General features: G+C 40.9%; 4 protein-coding genes across 6 annotated transcripts in view; 2 read left to right on the top strand and 2 right to left on the bottom strand.

Moving 5' to 3' along the window:
- Window positions 1-2,179: 2,179 nt before the first annotated feature.
- LOC125979663 (bromodomain-containing protein 3) lies at window positions 2,180-5,831 on the bottom strand. Its single transcript, XM_049738109.2, has 10 exons — window positions 5,684-5,831; window positions 5,016-5,329; window positions 4,817-4,954; window positions 4,613-4,745; window positions 4,497-4,540; window positions 4,120-4,413; window positions 3,674-3,802; window positions 3,433-3,591; window positions 2,990-3,248; window positions 2,180-2,896 (listed from the first exon to the last, which is right to left on the bottom strand). The coding sequence occupies exons 2-10, from the start codon at window positions 5,214-5,216 to the stop codon at window positions 2,790-2,792; spliced, it is 1,464 nt and encodes a 487-aa protein (XP_049594066.1). The 5' UTR covers window positions 5,217-5,329; window positions 5,684-5,831; the 3' UTR covers window positions 2,180-2,789.
- Window positions 5,832-6,194: 363 nt separating this feature from the next.
- LOC125979666 (protein pop-1-like) lies at window positions 6,195-9,504 on the top strand. 2 transcript variants are annotated; one of them, XM_049738112.2, is made up of 9 exons: window positions 6,195-6,411; window positions 7,133-7,514; window positions 7,731-7,792; window positions 7,860-7,928; window positions 8,027-8,095; window positions 8,246-8,402; window positions 8,581-8,688; window positions 8,760-8,805; window positions 8,868-9,504. In XM_049738112.2, the coding sequence occupies exons 2-9, from the start codon at window positions 7,209-7,211 to the stop codon at window positions 8,966-8,968; spliced, it is 918 nt and encodes a 305-aa protein (XP_049594069.1). In that variant the 5' UTR covers window positions 6,195-6,411; window positions 7,133-7,208; the 3' UTR covers window positions 8,969-9,504. The 2 variants fall into 2 exon arrangements, with proteins under 2 accessions (XP_049594069.1, XP_049594068.1); XM_049738111.2 differs by having other exon boundaries at window positions 6,196-6,411; window positions 8,243-8,402.
- Window positions 9,505-9,966: 462 nt separating this feature from the next.
- wdr5 (WD repeat domain 5) lies at window positions 9,967-13,130 on the top strand. Its single transcript, XM_049738110.1, has 14 exons — window positions 9,967-10,163; window positions 10,693-10,794; window positions 10,862-10,970; window positions 11,048-11,121; window positions 11,197-11,286; window positions 11,365-11,454; window positions 11,540-11,623; window positions 11,734-11,789; window positions 11,853-11,899; window positions 11,967-12,042; window positions 12,113-12,146; window positions 12,225-12,299; window positions 12,370-12,457; window positions 12,537-13,130. Exons 2-14 carry the CDS (start codon window positions 10,720-10,722, stop codon window positions 12,635-12,637), a joined length of 999 nt encoding a protein of 332 aa, XP_049594067.1. The 5' UTR covers window positions 9,967-10,163; window positions 10,693-10,719; the 3' UTR covers window positions 12,638-13,130.
- The window catches only part of rxraa (retinoid X receptor, alpha a), a 48,645-nt gene continuing 44,347 nt past the window's right edge, over window positions 12,670-16,967 (bottom strand). For both annotated transcript variants that reach the window (XM_049738107.2, XM_049738108.2), the window contains exon 11: window positions 12,670-16,909. In XM_049738107.2, coding sequence (XP_049594064.1) covers window positions 16,762-16,909 — 148 coding nt within the window. In that variant the 3' untranslated portion in view covers window positions 12,670-16,761. The remainder of the gene's footprint in view (window positions 16,910-16,967) is intronic.

Here is a 16,967-nt window from a genome sequence, read left to right as displayed (position 1 = left end):
CCAAGACATCTCCAACAGTCAAGTTGAGGACAATTCAATAACCAGACAACCAAGGATGCACTCACTTGCCATCCCTGGACGTTTTATGCAAATATTCTCCCAAAAAAAACTGTGGCCGACAGCAAATGTGTCACGTGAGATCTTTCTCTTATCCAAAATATTACACTTGAGACTTGTGCGCTATAATTTTATTGCCCTACTCAAAGCCCTTGAAGGTCCTCTTAAAAATCCTAATGTCCTCATTATTTTGCATTTCTTCTGCATATTTGTGGAATGTCATAAAACAAAATCCCCATTCTACATTTATTTGCATTGTTATTCTCCAACGCTATGTTATGATGAGGCGGAAATTAAATATTCAAAGCGGGATATTTCTTCCCTTTTTCTGTTCTTGACGAGGCTAGTTGCGCCCTTAAGCATTTATTATGACAGGCCTTCAGGTCATGAGTCTTCACATTTTTATAGGGACAGTGCTTCATTCATGGGCAAACAAATTATTGTCTTCCACATAGCTGAAGCATTATGGAAGGATATAGAAAGGCGCACGAGGCCGTGAGCGAGAAACCCGTGCTGGGTTGCAATAATTCATGAGCAATGTTTGGAGAATGTCAATGAACAGGGTAGGTCGCTTTCCTGCAATTTTCTTTTTTATTGTCGTCTGTGACCGTGTTGTTTTGCGTTGGCTCTTTTACTCTTCATCATCATCATTTAGCGTGAGTCATATTTGTGCCGTAATTAAACGTGCCCTATTACCGGAGCAACTCGAGGGCAGCTGTTAGTGCAAATGATGCAAATGCAAGCATAGGCACAAATGTCGGATCATTTAGCAGGTCAGAGTCAAATGGAAACCTCCTGGCCTTGAAAGTTGCAGTTACATTTGTGCTGGAAACTTCTTGTTGCTTGTGTTCCTTTTTTTTTTTAATCATAAACAAAATGAAGCTTCATGAACCATTTGTTTTTTCTCTCCTCTAGGAGGCACTCTATTAAACATTGATGAGCTATACTGTATCTTTTATACTCCTGATTCATAGATTATGGGTTTATAAAATCATACATAAATCAAGATATTTTCAAGATGTGACATATGCCTAAAATTTGGAATATCATTTTAGCAACCCTGCCGAGGGAGTGATGTCATCAGCACTAGCCCCAGTTAGTCAATAAATAAATAAACACCATTATCAGTCTTTGTAGAGTGATTTAGAAAAAAATAAAATACGATTTTATTTATGCAAACGTAACAAATGTTGCTGATTTGAATCTTTTGACGGTAATTATATGAATGAGATTCTGTGCTGCAAGAGTTCATGCTCAGCAATTTTCTACCAGATGACGAATGGTTCAAAGATAGATTAATCAGATGTGTCATAAACTGGGTGGATAATTAAGTATTCCAAAAAAAAGTATGCGTAATGAAAATCAATTGTTGAACAAACGCGCCATCAAGCACGCCCAACACGTCTTGTAATAAAATTGACATTGGCAAACCACATTAAGTGAATTTATACTTTCCCCCTCGCCCTAAACGTGAGGCAGTTGAAAAGCAAAAGTGTGAAGTTGCATGCGTGTGGTCTTTTTAGTATTAACCTCATGGTCTGTGACTGATGCTCACTGGTCCCGTAATGACGACTTGTCATTGCAGTTGTGGCACTGATCAATCATGCCCTCGAGGTTGTGTTTGTGTGGTTGATGCATGAAGGGAATGCAGCCCATCGTCTGACTGCAAAGGAGTCAATGATGAATGCATCTGCACGCAATCCAAGCTCTTGTGTTGGAACTCGTGACAGTTGACACACTTAATGGCTAATTTGGACTTTTGAACATTTTTAAAAGAAGTCATAGAAGTACAAAGGCAAAAATAAAGCTATATCTGATTAGAGATTTTGCACAGGTAATTAAAATTTAAAAGGGTAATGTGTTTTTCAAATTCCAACACGGTTGGCTACTATAGTCATTTGTAACAATAAAAATGTGAGAAAATATATACTGCCTGCAATTTTTGAGTTTCAGGTGGGTAATTGCGAAAGTTGGTGCTGTACTGCCACACTGTGGCTGACTCCAGAACTGCATCTCAGCTTGAGCACTTATTCCTTGCATTGGTTTAACTCAAAAAGCAAACGAGACAAACTAGTGGCAGTCTTAATAATAACAATCATAATATTATTAATAAATACTAACATTTTTAAGTATTGTCTTTAATTTTTAGTGGTAATCTGAAGAAGGCACATAAGAACAAAGGCAGGCAGGTCGGGCCAATAAAAAAATAAACATTATTGCATGAGAAAACAAGATCACAGGTAATCAAACATAGGTGCAATTATATACAAGTAGTGAAAAGTAACATTGCTGAACAATTCTACTTAACGTCGATAACTGAACAGGCCAGCTATGGACAGCACATATGGCTAAATGAATAATTGACTAGTGGAAGTCACTTTCAAGTCAGACCCAGTATTTTATACTTTCGGTATCTTAAGGCATTTGGGGAAAAAAAAAGTTGAGCATGAAGTGCAACATCGAAATGCGATAATATTGAAGCATAATAAGGAATTCAGAGTCATCATCAGATTTCACAGCAGCGAGTGACTTTGCAGTTTGGTCTGCTGAGGTGGCCTGTTGTTTTCTTTGTCATCCTACATTTATATTTCTTTGAGAATACAATGTTTAGAAACGCAAGCTCTATTTGAGAAAAAAGATTCACGATAGAAAAAAAATGAAAGGTAAGGACTTAGCTTTAGGATTGTACCGTATGTAATCTGGAGACGTCAAAGGATGGGAGGGGGTCGCTTTCACACATCAGTATTTTCTGAACTGGATTCCAAAGAACTGTTGACGTCGGAATCTGAGGAGCTGCTGCTGCTTTCCGTTTGAAAAGCTCCACCTTGACACCTCTTCTCTGTTAATGGAAATCAAATTCAAGCAGTTACTGATTTGCATTTCAAAATAAAATTCTTGACATGAGCACCGATCAAAACCATCATTCACTTACTCTGAAATCTCTTGAACTTCTTGTACAGACAACAACGCACGTATTGCTGCAGTGCGCGCAAAGTCGACGGTTTCAGAATCTCAAAGTCGATCTCCAGCTCGTCAGGGTTGGCGTCGCACATGGACGGCTCCCGTTTCTGAATGATCCGTACCACCTGGCCCAGCTTTATGCCCGATAGTCTGTTTATGTCCAGACTCAGCTGGTGCTTCTCGTGGTACGTCAGTTGAAGAGATTCTTCGTCATAGTTGCCACCTCCATTCTTTTGCATCAAACAGATTAGGAGTTACAGGGGTTGACACGTATTGAAGATGCTCAACAATATGCAGCAATAATGAAGCTTCAAATTAGCTTCACGAAGTATTTTCTAAATCCTCTAGATGGCACTGTTCATTAGTCAGTGCACATTCATCAAGAGGAGTAAAAAAATACTACTCCTTACTGACCTGTTGTTGGAACTCAGCAAATTGTGAGCCTTGTTCATCCGATTTAACCAAAGTGGATGAGGCTGTGGTCAGCCCACCCAGAACCGGACTGTGGGCCACCGGCGAAGTGCTCCTGATGGGCTCGTCTAGAATGGCAGCAAATTTCCTCTCAAACACGCCCTAAAGCAAAGGAGAACCAGGGAATCAAAGACGTACAGAAAAGGTTGTGGAGTTGTGGAGTGTGGTATTTTCCTGAGAGTACCTGAAGCTTCTTGGCCAGGGCGACGACGTCATGGTACGGGGGGTTGTACTTGTAACAGTTGGAGAAAATTAACCTGACGTCCTCAGCAAATCTTTGCGCATCTGGGTACTCTCGTCTGTTCAGTTTTGCCTAGTGATTAGTGATAGGAAAATGAAGCTTCAAATGTGCTTCATGAAGCAGTTGTATGTTTTTTCTCCTCTAGATGGCAATCTCAGTTCAAGATTGGGCTGAACACATGATGACTTTCATTTTCTTTGTTTAAACTAAAAGTGATATCTATAAGCATAATAAAAAAGTACAACTGCTTCATGAAACACATTTGAAGCTTCATTTTCCCGATCGCTAATGTAATGAAGTAATGAGTGATGAAATGTGAGAGATGACAAGACAGCTGAAATCGAAAACCCCGTTTGATGAAAGTAAAAAGCAAATACGTGACTTTTTACCTTGACAGTACTAAGATCCATTGGGCACTTGATGATGTCATGATAGTCGTGCAGCTGCAACGCTTCAACATCCACAGGCTTGTAGAAAGGCCAAGCGTAGGCTGCGTGCTTCTTGGAGAGCATTTCCTTCAGAATCTCCTTGCAGCATCGCAGTTGTTTGCTCAGCTGGATCGTCTCACCGTCTTGATGTGTTAACTCTTTTTCGCTGGCAAAAAAGAGGCTGGAAAGCTCGGTGATTTGCCGTCTTCTCTTGCGTTCTGGTGAGTCATTCAATTCGGTCGAATCGCTCCGCTTCTTTATTGGTTAAATTAAACAATATGGTTAAGTTCTCATGATGCAAGCAAGCTATCATATGGTGCAGAATCAAGAAGACGTACGGTGTTGGCCTGTGAAGAATTTGTCAGCAGGGCCTCCAGTCCACCTGTGTGCATACATCAAATACTTTTGTAAAGTAAAATCACCTCCTATACTACTAATCTGATGCCTCCATTACCTGAACTTTTTTTTTTACTTTTCCTTTTGGCTGGATGAGACACCAGCTCGACTTCTTTCTGAGGCATCTGTGCAACTTTTTGCAAATAAATCTTTTCCAAGCTGAGAGCCATCAGCACTATATCATCTGTGGGCTAGATGGAGCAGGAGTAAGGGCGCGTCTGAAGGCACTCAAAGGTACTGATGTTCTGTGTGATCCACCCACCTTGTTATAAACGTAGCAATTGGTGAACATGGTGTTGAAGTCCTGCAAACATTCAGTGGCACTCCAATAGTAGTTGTTCTCGAGTCTTTGTTTGATGGTTCCCAAATCCATAGCGTTGGTTATTATGGTATGATAATCCTAAATTTATAGGAAGTGTTAGGAAAAAAACGATTGGAGAGGATCCGTGCACAGTACTCACTGGCAATTTCAGAGCCACAGCATCGACAGGATGGTAAAAAGGCCAAGCGAAATGGTGCTTCCACACAGCCTTCACAACTACACTTCGCAAAAACTGAAGCTGGTTGGTTCTTCGCCCTAACTTGTTGGCATTGGTGACCTCGGGCGGAGGGGGGTTCTCCACTTGTGGTGCGGGTGGCACCGTGTCCGATGCCATGATCATGAGTGGAAGATCAGATAATGCCAGTCTGTATTATCCTCTGAGAATTGCACAAGTGCTGTCTTGGAAAAAGAAACCTGCAGCCATTTCTTGCATTGTTGTTTACACAGTAAAACCTAGAGGAATGAAAAAAAAGTTTAAGACAATGTGACTGATGAGTAAATATTAACAGCCATCTGCACAATTATTTTACTAATTCATGTAAAAAAATAAATAAATCTGACGTGAGGCTAAAGCCATTCGAAACCACATAATATGTACTTTAATAGCAGTGTTAGCATGGGTTGGCTACAGTGCACAACATCCTAAACGTTTTCGATTTGTCATTTAAAAATGAATTGTATGTCGTCAGTAGTAAACATTGCGAAAGGGCCTACCTGCATACCTGCACATTACGACACGCATATCTCGCGTTTACTGGGAACGGTTTCACTTTCAAAGTAAAACGAAACCTTTTTTGATAGCATTACCTCAAAGGCAGGATGGGGGAGCAGTTAGTTCGTTACAGGAACAACGGGAATAGTTGTTTAAAATAATTATTAATGTCTGAATATACTTGATAATTGCGACCGGGATAGTTTCGTGTTTGGCTAAATCAGTGACAAATAGCTGCAGGGGTTAAACAATAAAACTATCATAGCGCCTCCTTTAGTCTCGGAGGCTCAATACACCCCTCACCTTTTCCCCATAGCTTTGAATACAACAATTTTACCTCATACGATTTTAGAGCACATATAAAGTGTCCGATACACAATTTTATTTTTTAAAACGCTTCAATTTTGTCATCACCTCATAATCACACGACTCCAACACGCAAAACGCATCTTAGAAAGGATTGATACGCTCTATTAATACGTTGAAATCAAGATGGAGCAATATTGAAAAGGTGAAAGTGCTACACAAATAAATATATAGTATGTTGCATTGTAAAAAAAAAAAAGATAATAAAAAATAAATTAAAAAAAACAACAACAGGAAGCGGAAATCCCCGAGTGGTTGCCCAGCAACGCATATTTCTATATACGTTAGTTAGGCTTTCATATGAGTTTTAGTTCTGTCCGGTGTCTCATTTTAGGAGCACTATACCCAAAAAGTCGGTTGTGGGCCGAGATCCTACAAATCCTCTCATGCAGAGAAACTGACACACATTGGGGACACCTTCAAATTGGGAGAAGATGATGCGCCGTTGATCACAGTCGTAAGTAGCGCAACTTCTTTTAACGTCTTTCAAGTGGTCATATGGCTGACAGTGAAGTAAAAAAAAAAAATGTCAGCGTTTAAACTGTCACAATTTACACAAATTTCACATCGCATCAATAATTAAGAATTTCATTTAATTTCCCACGTCTTAATTTCAACAGACGTTGGCTCTGTATCCAAGCAACGCGATTTCTGGAGAGTTCTTACTGTACTTAACCTTGATCCCACGTCAGGCCATCAAACTTTTTTTTTTTTTAACTCATATGGGTCAAATAAGGCTTTAGATAAATTATTAAAGTCAAATCCTGTCATTTGTTGTGTTTGAATCGAGGTGCGTCAGAATCTCCGCTTGCCACAAAGGCACGTTAATATTCCGGTTAACTAGAATGAACACAACGTAGCTTTATAAAAATGTTTTTTTAAAAACGTTTATTAATAATAATGATTATCTGATGGCTTTTTGGCTGGCATGGTCCAACCATTTTATGATATAGTGTCCATTTTTTTTTAAGTTACCACTTGTGGTTCCTTGCTCTATGAAGGGCGAGGCTGCCATTTTCTTTCCATCATTGCCATTTCATCTGATATTTATTTTCTGCTTTTTATCATGATCTGCCTTAATAATGATTATTGTCTTTGAGTAACACAAGCACACCATTATCTGTGATCTATGATGTGACCCTGTCTGAAAAGCAGCTTCCCGTTGATGTGTGTCACAGGGGCCCAATAGTCTTCAGCCGTTGTCGTTCTTCAAGAGGGCGAGGAGTAGGGTCAGAAGGATCTAGTTCTGACAGTATGGAGCAGCTCAGGGCAGAATTTGAGAAAGTTGTATCAGAACTCAAGTGGGAGGAAGTTGTTTCGACTCTCCTGGAGGTGGTCAGCGGCATGGTGTGTACCACGGCAAGCTGTCCACCTCCTGTGCCTTCATGGCTCAGGTTTGACACACATTGCCAGTTGGTCACTGGTCACAGCAGAGGCTACGGTGGGTGCGTCCCGCCCAGTTCAGCTTTTGTGCAGCCAGGTCAGATGATGGCAGGACCGCAGTCAAACCCGTACGGCATGCACGCGTTTGACCTCAAAAGTCAGGCAGGTGGCCCTCAGGTGAGTTCCGACAAGATAGTAAGTAGCCCTCGTGAAGCTGAACGCAAACGATTGTTTGTGTCCGTGCAATTTTTATGATAGTTTTCAGATAGGGGAAATAATTGCTAGGAATTCCACTGGAAAAGCGTATCCTACCTGAACTGGAGGGGGTGGGGGGGCATGCTGTTAGGCTGCAGGCACGTGATGACTAATATTTTTCTGTATCTGCACAAGCAGAACCTCTCTGTGCCCGGACGGTCGCTTCCGGAAAGCTCCAACTGGTGTCCTCCTGGAATGCTGTAAGTCACATTGAAATCCTTAAGATATTCAAATCCTGTTTTAAACACAACACGTAAATCAATACAGAAATGGAGGAGACATGTTTCAGATGACAGGCCCTTCGGTCTACGCTGGTCCAGTGAGCTCCAACTCAAAGTAAGAAGCGACTTTTCAAGCGGACAGACGCCATCAAAGCAAATCCAAAATGTGTCCCCCACCGCCTCTTCCATGTGTTCAATTGTTTGTCTCCTTAGGAATGGTGGGGTGGTCTATCACATTGCTGGCCCTCCTGTCTTCACCGCACCCCCAATAACGTGCACAAAGTAAGACTCATCATCTCGGTGCGGCCATTTTGTTTGTCGACTTAAAATGACATCACAGTTGCTTTCCTGAGCCGGGATTGGTTGTTACCTTAGCGCCTAATCACCCATTCATGTCAAACAAAGTATTAATTCTCTTCTGGTCATTAGAAGAAAACGAAGGCGCCGGCGCGTACGGGATGCGGACCAGCCATACGTGAAGAAGCCACCCAACGCCTTCATGTGTTTCCTGAAAGAGCAGAGACAACATGTAAAAGCACAGATGAATTTAAAAGACAGCGCTTCTGTCAATACTGTCCTGGGCCACATGGTGAGCTTGCTTGCTACCTTTCCAAACATATTTATGAGCATAATTATTCAGTACAATTTTTAAAAAGACAGCGCTTCTGTCAATACTGTCCTGGGCCACATGGTGAGCTTGCTTGCTACCTTTCCAAACATATTTATGAGCATAATTATTCAGTACAATTTTTTTTTTATGTCCGCAGTGGAAGTTGCTGACTGACGAGGGGCAGGCTAAATATTATAAAATTGCTGATGCTGAGAAAAAACTCCATTCCCAGATGTATCCAGAGTGGTCCAGCAGTGACAACTATGTGAGCCCCACCTTCAACTTTTCAAATTCGCTAGTCGTAGACCAAAAGTCTAAATTAATATTTGTCTCCAGGGTAATAAGAGGAGGAGACGCAGCGTCACATCCACCAGTATTGCAGGTGGGAAATTCACAAATCACAAAGTAAAAATGGAATTCATTTATTTATTTTTTTTGTTCCAGATCCAGATTCTCCAGGTGAAGCTCCAACTCCTCAAACCAGCGACGAGTCTGAAAAAATGCGAATTGCTGACAAAGTCTTACATATGCTGGGGTGTGCCTAGTCGACTTTTGATGCTCCGTCATTAAGGTTGCTGGTGCTGCAGGCAGCCCTTTTGTATCAGTATTTGTTATTTAAAATATGTAAATAATTCCATTCAGAAACATTTTAGATGTGCAAAAAAAAGAAAAAAATATGTTTTAGTATTTTATTGCATTGTTTTTGATTAGAACACCAGTTAGAACAAGCATAAGGAAACATAAGATGGAAGTGTGTGGGGACATTCCAAATAAAACTGCTAGCCATATTATGCACACACCCCAAAAACAAGATGTATCCCCGTGGGATGCCAGATATTCACAAAGTGAATGAAACTATTGATTCAAAACAGGCTTAACATTAGCAAGCTCGTCACGCTAATGCGGGTCTTGGTGTCTTAGTAGCAACATGTGCATCTTTACAATGTTCATGTAAAACAGTAATTAGTAGCTAAATAGGATGTTTGTCTATTGTTAACCTGAGCCATTGTTTGTGTAACACGTCATGATGATTACATAAAGGCACAATGAACAAAAAAATGAATAAAAACCTTGGAAACAATGGATGGATCTTGTTCATATTTTATCAGGGTTTTAAAAAAATGCTTTTGACTCAATGGCCTCTGAATTTTGCATTTTACTTCCAATAAGGCCAGCACTCAACTCCCCTCATTTACTTCAACGAGGAGACTTGTGATGACATGCAACAGGCTGGAAAACAGTTGTTACTGCCAATTAATTGTGCAAAAAGAGAAATGTTTTGATCAGATGATGATAAAAGAATTTAGACAGTCCACCTTTGATTTAAGCTGATTTCAAAGTATATGCTGTGCTTGTGATAAAACGACTTTATGTAGACAATTTTACAAATATAAGTAGCTGATATTTGCAAAACTAATAGTTACTGTATAAAGCACAAAATTAGAGCAAGAGAACAATACAATAATATATACTTATGATTATTTCTGAAACTCTTTGAACCCGTGCAGGACCTTTCTGTCCCTCCTGGCATTCCGTATCTCATGAAGTTTTCGCGCATGCGCTGTAGGCACCGCTGCAGCAGCACATTCCCCGCTTTCCCCCGCAGATTTTGCTAGCAATCATCCAGCGGCGAACCAATTCGGCTCTCCCCAATTATCCCAACTCTAAAATAAATGCACATAGTCTGAGCGGTGCTTTATGAAGAGCAGCAATCGGACACCCAAACTCCTTTAAATTCCGGTGAGTATCGATGTTTGTGCGACGCCTCATTGTGTGCAATGAGGGCCCCTCCATATTGGCTAACTCAGTTTGTCAACAGCAGCAGTCGGCTATATAACAACTTGCAGCTCTTGCATCTAATTATAAATTCAGAAAACTTCAAGATCGCAAAATTGTTATTTACGTGCAAAACGCCGAGTAATATTTTACTAAGACTGTTGCGTTAGCATAGCCTGTCAGGTTGACTATACGAGCTGCATGTCAGGGTACCGTTGCAGCTCTTTGATGGTATCTCCGTTTCCATCCAAAATTTGATAGATAAATCTGATCATCAATAACAATGAGGCAGTTTTAATTAATGATGATACAATGAAGCAAATTTTGCTTCATGAACCATTTTTTTACTCCACTAGATGGCACTGTGTATTGGGGAAAATGGAAAAACAATCCTAATTGTACTTATCGTGACATTTTCCACCACATGATCTTTAAGTGAGTAATTCTTGTTTATGTTTTTATGACAAATGCCTCCGCTCCACACTACTGACAGTGCACAGTTGATGCTCGCTCCATTGCCATGGCAACAGAAGACAAGAAGCCGGAGACTGACACAAAACCTCCAGTGGGGACGTCAACATCTTCTCAGAATAAGGTTGGCTGAATAAAAAAAATAACCTGACTATTATTGTCTTTACATTTGGCGTTTATCTGTTTTGCAGTCCACTCCCGTCAAGCCCAATTACGGACTGAAGTTCACACTCGCAGGTCACACTAAAGCCGTCTCCTCTGTCAAGTTCAGTCCTAGTGGAGAGTGGCTGGCCAGCTCCTGTAAGTTCTCCTGCCATTTTCAAGCTCCTCACTATTCACACTCTCCCTAAATCAACCCTTTTACTTTCTCTTTGCAGCTGCTGATAAACTCATCAAAATCTGGGGAGCTTACGATGGCAAATTTGAGAAAACCATATCGGGACACAAACTTGTAAGTTGGTCAGTGACATAACTCAAATTACACAGAAGATGCTTAATATGATCATATTTACCTCCGACTCTGCAGGGCATCTCCGACGTGGCCTGGTCGTCCGACTCGAACCTCCTGGTGTCTGCGTCCGATGATAAGACCTTGAAGATATGGGACGTTAGCTCGGTAAATTCTCCGGCCTCTATTCAGTGTTCTGGATTGGGGGTGTGGCAGTAATAATTTTTTTCCTTTCGGTGTCCACAGGGAAAATGCTTAAAGACTCTGAAAGGTCACAGCAACTACGTGTTCTGCTGTAATTTCAACCCGCAGTCCAATCTCATCGTGTCGGGATCAGTGAGTACATGTTTTTTTTTTTTTTTTTAAGGATTAACCAGGAAGTGAAGGAATTAGTGGTTAATTTATTTGAACCTTTCCCCAGTTTGACGAGAGCGTGCGAATATGGGACGTGAAGACTGGCAAGTGTTTGAAAACATTGCCCGCTCATTCGGACCCCGTCTCTGCTGTAAGGACCTCCACAAGTTTCTGTGTCACTACTCACCCCTCCCCTCTGTGCTCAGTCAAGAAGGAGAGAGAAAAAAAATATATATATATTACCTGTATCTCTTCCTTTAGGTCCATTTCAACAGAGACGGCTCCCTGATCGTGTCCAGCAGTTATGATGGACTCTGGTAAGAATGAAAAACATTTGAATTCAGAATTATGTACCGTATGACTTTGTCTTTTGTCTCCAGCCGAATTTGGGACACAGCATCCGGGCAGTGCTTAAAGACACTAATAGGTACAAACGGGGGGAGGGGTTAAATGTCACAATTGCCGCAAGCCTTGACTCGTGTTGTTGACGTTAGATGACGACAACCCTCCCGTGTCCTTTGTCAAGTTTTCCCCCAATGGGAAATATATCTTGGCGGCGACGCTGGATAAGTGAGTAATCAATTTATTATTTACGCAATTTTTCTTTGCAAATTCTTTAACTTTGTATTTTGACCCTCAGCACACTGAAGCTGTGGGACTACAGCAAAGGAAAGGTGAGGTTATTTATTTATTTTTTTCCTGGAATAAATTCACCGCTAAATTGTTCGTCTGCTTGGCTTCAACCCTTGCAGTGCTTGAAGACGTACACGGGCCATAAAAACGAGAAGTACTGCGTGTTTGCCAACTTTTCGGTCACAGGTGGAAAGGTGAGATGAAATTTTTGGATTTTTTTTCTCTTGTTCTCGTTGGGCAAGACTAAAACACGTTCTCTCGCAGTGGATCGTGTCGGGCTCTGAGGACAACATGGTGTACATCTGGAACCTGCAGACGAAGGAGATCGTGCAGAAACTGCAAGGCCACACGGGTACCGACCGCTTCATCTTTCCAAGAATATCAAAATGCTCAGTTTCTAAAATGTTACCTGTTTTTCCCCAAAATTCCAGACGTGGTCATTTCGACCGGCTGCCACCCGACAGAGAACATCATAGCATCAGCAGCTCTAGAAAACGACAAAACCATCAAGCTTTGGAAAAGCGATTGTTAAAGCTCCACCGTTCATATTTCTCCTTTTAACACTTTTGTTTTCTATTTTTTTATATATGGAAAAAGGACTTTTTCTTCCCACTAGTGAGCTTCTGCTCGATGCAGAACTTCCAGGGAAGGAACTTTAACAGTGATGCGACAAATAAATCCCCTTGGTGAAGAAACAACGAAAAAAAATCAGTTTGGCAATTTGTTCTGCGCGACGTAATTTCTTCATTCCACGTGGTTTTGTGTCCTGACAACCCCCTCCGCCCGCCCACACACACAATTTGTCGTTAATCAAAATGGATGACTTGTGTAACAAATTCATTTCACCATTTCTAGTGTTTCAGAATTATTGGGCAGAACTTTTAACCTGGATATCAACACAGTTCACGACAAATCATTTATGTTCTGTGAAACAAAATAAAAGGTTGTTTGCCTTTTATGTAATTGTTCTTGTCTAGTGATGTCAACCTTGACTTTGGTTTTCTAATAAACAAGTTACCAATGTATTACATTCCGTGTTTTTTTGTTTCGTTACTACTGTCATTGAAACATCTAATTAAGTTGTGTGGTTTCTCAGTTTGAACACTAGGGGCGCTATGCAAGTTGCATTGAGAAAAATCCAGCAGCAGTGTTGATTTTGATGTTTTTTTTAATAATTTTTTTTGTTTCTCTGTCCATGAAATTTCATTGGACAACACACAAAGAACAGATGACAAAAATTTCATCTCCTTAAAAGTCGACACAAAAAGTATGACGGGACAGCTTGCCACTCGGCGGCGATAAGTCGAACACAGCAAAGTAAAAGCCACAGTTTCTTAGCAAGGTGCTGGCTCCTCCTCAACATTATTGTCCGCGTAAACATCAGCCCACAAGAAGAACGGGACAAAAACAATTACAGAAGCAAGGGATAAAATTTACTTTTCTACAAAAATAGATCTTCAAGTTTTTTTTCTTTAACTTTTACATTGTCTTGAATTGTTTACCGTCAGCACCAAACAAAGCAGTGATTGTGTCACAAGGTCAGCTTTTTTTTTTCCTGATCACATTTTTAAACATACAATTGCCAAGCAAAACACATTTTATGGAGGGTCACATCCTGACACCCTAACCATCTTTTTTTTTTGTACAGTTTAGAGGTCCCATTAATCTGAAAAGCTGGTTTTTGTTTTTAATCGTACACATTTTGGGCTACTGGGATTCTGCTGGTTGTTTTTTTTTTTCTTTTTCTTAGAAAGGCAGCAATGCATAAAATTGCCCTTCCTTGATAATCGCATAAAAACACCAGAAAACTCGTGGAATCATTTTGGTCTGAAAGACTCCTCTCTCACTTTTGCCGCTGGAAATACTCAAGGAACAGATCTGCTGATATATTTATTTATAAATATATACACATATACATATTAACAAAATATAGTTTTTTTTACATTATGAAGTGTCTATGAAGGTTATCATTTGATGTCATGTTTGATTTCTTGTTGGGGGCGATTTTACACGTCATCCACATTTTTTTTATGGCTTACAAGACCTGCATGTGTCAACCATCACAGTCATCAAAGAGCACCCCCCCTCCCCTCCCATTCTAAATTATTTCTGGGAAATTAGCGGCTAAAAATTCTGACTCAAAAGCTGCAAGACTCCTCCCCTAAAAATGGATTTTTTTCAAAATACAAACTATTCTTATGTATGCATAATTATTATATAAATACTGTTCTGTAAACTGAGCTCACACTGGCAGTCAATACTGTCACCTGGATAGTTATTAGTATTAATATTAATAATAATAATTCAGGCCACCTTGCTTGCAGAGACATGCCAATAAGTCATGAATAGTTATTGCTCTTTTCTCTTACTCTCTCTCTCCCTTTTTGGCAATAGCAAGCACAAACTGTGCCACATAAACCCTGTGAGAAAGTGCCGCCTCTGAAAAGATGGGGGGAATTAAAAAAAAAAGGAATTAAAATGTTGCAGTGCAGATATTTTCCGCTAGAGGGCGCCAAAAGCTCGCCCATCGTTTTAACTGGCTTTATGAGAGGCTTGCTTTTTAAAGGGGGTTGTAATCCGACCCGATTTTTTTTTTACCCTGCTGAAGGCCTTCTGTGAAAGTGGACCTTAATCAAAAGAGATTTACACGCATGTGTCCAGAACTTTCTTCGGGACCAACAACAACAAAACAAATAGACAGAAACCAAACCAAACATGACGTCATTGGTGTCCTGGTCAGAGAGTAGCAGAGTCGTCAGGTTGCCACAAGAATCATTATGGACTATTAATTGCTTTTTTTCTTTGGGAGTATTGAGGCCATGCTGACAATTAAATAAAAAAAAAATTAAAAAGCTTAATTTAAAATTTAAATGAAAAACACTAAATTATGATTTGATGATTTTCTCCCTCCCATGTTTTTTTGCTTTAGAGCAAATGCGATTAGCGTGAAGCTCATTAACCTGAAGATCAGAATGTGGGTTGAAGTTTTTACAATCAAAGAAAACTATCTGAAAAGTTAATAGATCATAATTCAAGTGGCAAAGCCCGGACTCTGTTACACCTCCAAAGTATTAACACAACACAGTGCTCAGGTCCTGACTGCTTCAAAGTGCTTATGAAAGAAAGAACATGCAAATAAAAAAAAAGATATTCTAGTGTTCTTTTTTCCATTCTCATATTCAACATATTTCCTTGACTCCATCATCTATAGATACTGTATATACAAAAAAAAAATGTAAAGCCAAAAATGAGTGAGTGGGGATGCGAGGAGAGCAAAATATTTGCATGGTCAACTTTCCATCAAGCCAAACGGCGCGGGCAAAATGAACGCTACCGCAACAGCAGAATATGAGCGGACATATGGAAAACATTTCATATTTCATCGTGGACCAATGTTGCCGAGACAGAGAGGGGAAAATAAGTGGGACCGTCCTGATTGGGCCACGGGCCAGATTCCCACCCCGGAGGTCAAATGTGTTGACATCGGCTCTCTCATGAGGTTAAGTGCAAAGTAAAACAAACAAACAAACAAAGCGAGAAAGCGAGCGCTCGGCTGCAATGACAAGCGCGTGTCTTTCTATGGATGATGTCAGCGGGGCGAGCCCCGGATGAGGAGGCTCAACAAACTGAGGTAATCGTGCTGATCTGAAATGGAACCCCAAAAAAATAAAACAAACATGTAAATACTGTTTCTGGTTGTAACTTCCTGCGTAGAAAGAGATGAGGTGATCTTGAGAAGCTAACAGCTGCAGTGTTGAGAGGTCGGAATTCACATCAATGAGGGGGAAGGGCGAGGGGGAGGGGCTGGTGAAATGAACAAAGGTGACACTTGCTACCTTGCAAAGTTCATACGCCATACAAAAAAAAAAAAGGCAGAATGCCTTGGCTTCTTCCTGTGTGCACAAACAACCGTGCAGATTGTACGTACATGACATAAGCCCCGCCCCTTCCCCGCCCATTCCCAAGATGGATCCAAAGATTGTTCCTGCTTAGGCTGATTGGTAAACGTTGCCCTGGCCGATGTTTTTGCACAGTGTTGTTGATACAGTAAGACATGGTTGGATCGGTTTGGAACTGGGCCAGGACACCTGAGGTTCGTGAACACTTGCAGTCTTTGTAGCACACCTGTTAAGTTCCACATCCCGGAAAGCTGACACCCCCCCACCCTCCCTCCTTTTTCTTGAAACAACTAGTGCAAGACGTGTTGAGTCCAGTCGGGGAGGTTTGTTTTTTTTCCAAAAAGCTCCGAGTGTCTGTAAAGATTGTCCTGCTCACCAGGCTGAGGGTCTCAACATGACGTCCACACCATGTTTTTGTGTGCACCCACCCTGAAAGTTTTTTTTTTTTTTTTTTAAATGTGTGAAGATGCTCAATCATCTCGTCAAGATGCTGGGAAAATGCTAATAATGGCTCAGTACATTGCTTTTGTCTTCTCTCCACCGCGTGCTCTTCTGAGATATAGTTCTGATTGAAAATTCTTTACAAGGTATAAAAACACACCCATAATGAAATTGTTGTTTCCGTAAGGGGGGGGGGGGGGGATGTTCACCATCACATGATGTGTCTTAGTCAAGGTGGGACATTAAAAAAAAAAAAAAACAGGACCCTGCTGGGAAACAAAGAGGAGGCAGATGACGAGCGCCGTCCTCTCCGCTATTATGTCATTTGATGCGGCGCTTCCAACATTTCCATGAGGAACGTGTCGATGGGCGTGTCGCCTATGAGCTTGAAGAAGAACAAGTGTTCCAGACACTTGAGGCCGATGGAGCGCAGCGCCGGTAACCTCAGCAGCAGCTTGGCGAATCTGTCACACAGCCGAGTCGTTAAGTTACAGACCCGAAATTGCTTTTACTCGAAGTGAT

This window comes from Syngnathus scovelli, chromosome 13 (genome assembly GCF_024217435.2).
Source record: "Syngnathus scovelli strain Florida chromosome 13, RoL_Ssco_1.2, whole genome shotgun sequence".
Classification (NCBI taxonomy): Eukaryota; Metazoa; Chordata; class Actinopteri; order Syngnathiformes; family Syngnathidae; genus Syngnathus; species Syngnathus scovelli.
This window is presented reverse-complemented; position numbering and strand designations above follow the sequence as displayed.

What these genes read in the sequence shown, in the direction of transcription:
- LOC125979663 (XM_049738109.2), bottom strand. Translation starts at nt 5,216, where the DNA reads ATGATCATGGCATCGGACACGGTGCCACCCGCACCACAAGTGGAGAAC. An exon ending in AAGTAAAAAAAAAAGTTCAG is followed by an intron (nt 4,541 to 4,612) that starts GTAATGGAGGCA and finishes GTATGCACACAG; the next exon opens with GTGGACTGGAGGCCCTGCTG. An exon ending in ATTCTTCACAGGCCAACACC is followed by an intron (nt 4,414 to 4,496) that starts GTACGTCTTCTT and finishes TAACCAATAAAG; the next exon opens with AAGCGGAGCGATTCGACCGA.
- LOC125979666 (XM_049738111.2), top strand. Translation starts at nt 7,209, where the DNA reads ATGGAGCAGCTCAGGGCAGAATTTGAGAAAGTTGTATCAGAACTCAAG. An exon ending in GTCAGGCAGGTGGCCCTCAG is followed by an intron (nt 7,515 to 7,730) that starts GTGAGTTCCGAC and finishes CTGCACAAGCAG; the next exon opens with AACCTCTCTGTGCCCGGACG. An exon ending in ATACTGTCCTGGGCCACATG is followed by an intron (nt 8,403 to 8,580) that starts GTGAGCTTGCTT and finishes TTATGTCCGCAG; the next exon opens with TGGAAGTTGCTGACTGACGA.
- wdr5 (XM_049738110.1), top strand. Translation starts at nt 10,720, where the DNA reads ATGGCAACAGAAGACAAGAAGCCGGAGACTGACACAAAACCTCCAGTG. An exon ending in CAACATCTTCTCAGAATAAG is followed by an intron (nt 10,795 to 10,861) that starts GTTGGCTGAATA and finishes TCTGTTTTGCAG; the next exon opens with TCCACTCCCGTCAAGCCCAA. An exon ending in CCATATCGGGACACAAACTT is followed by an intron (nt 11,122 to 11,196) that starts GTAAGTTGGTCA and finishes CCGACTCTGCAG; the next exon opens with GGCATCTCCGACGTGGCCTG.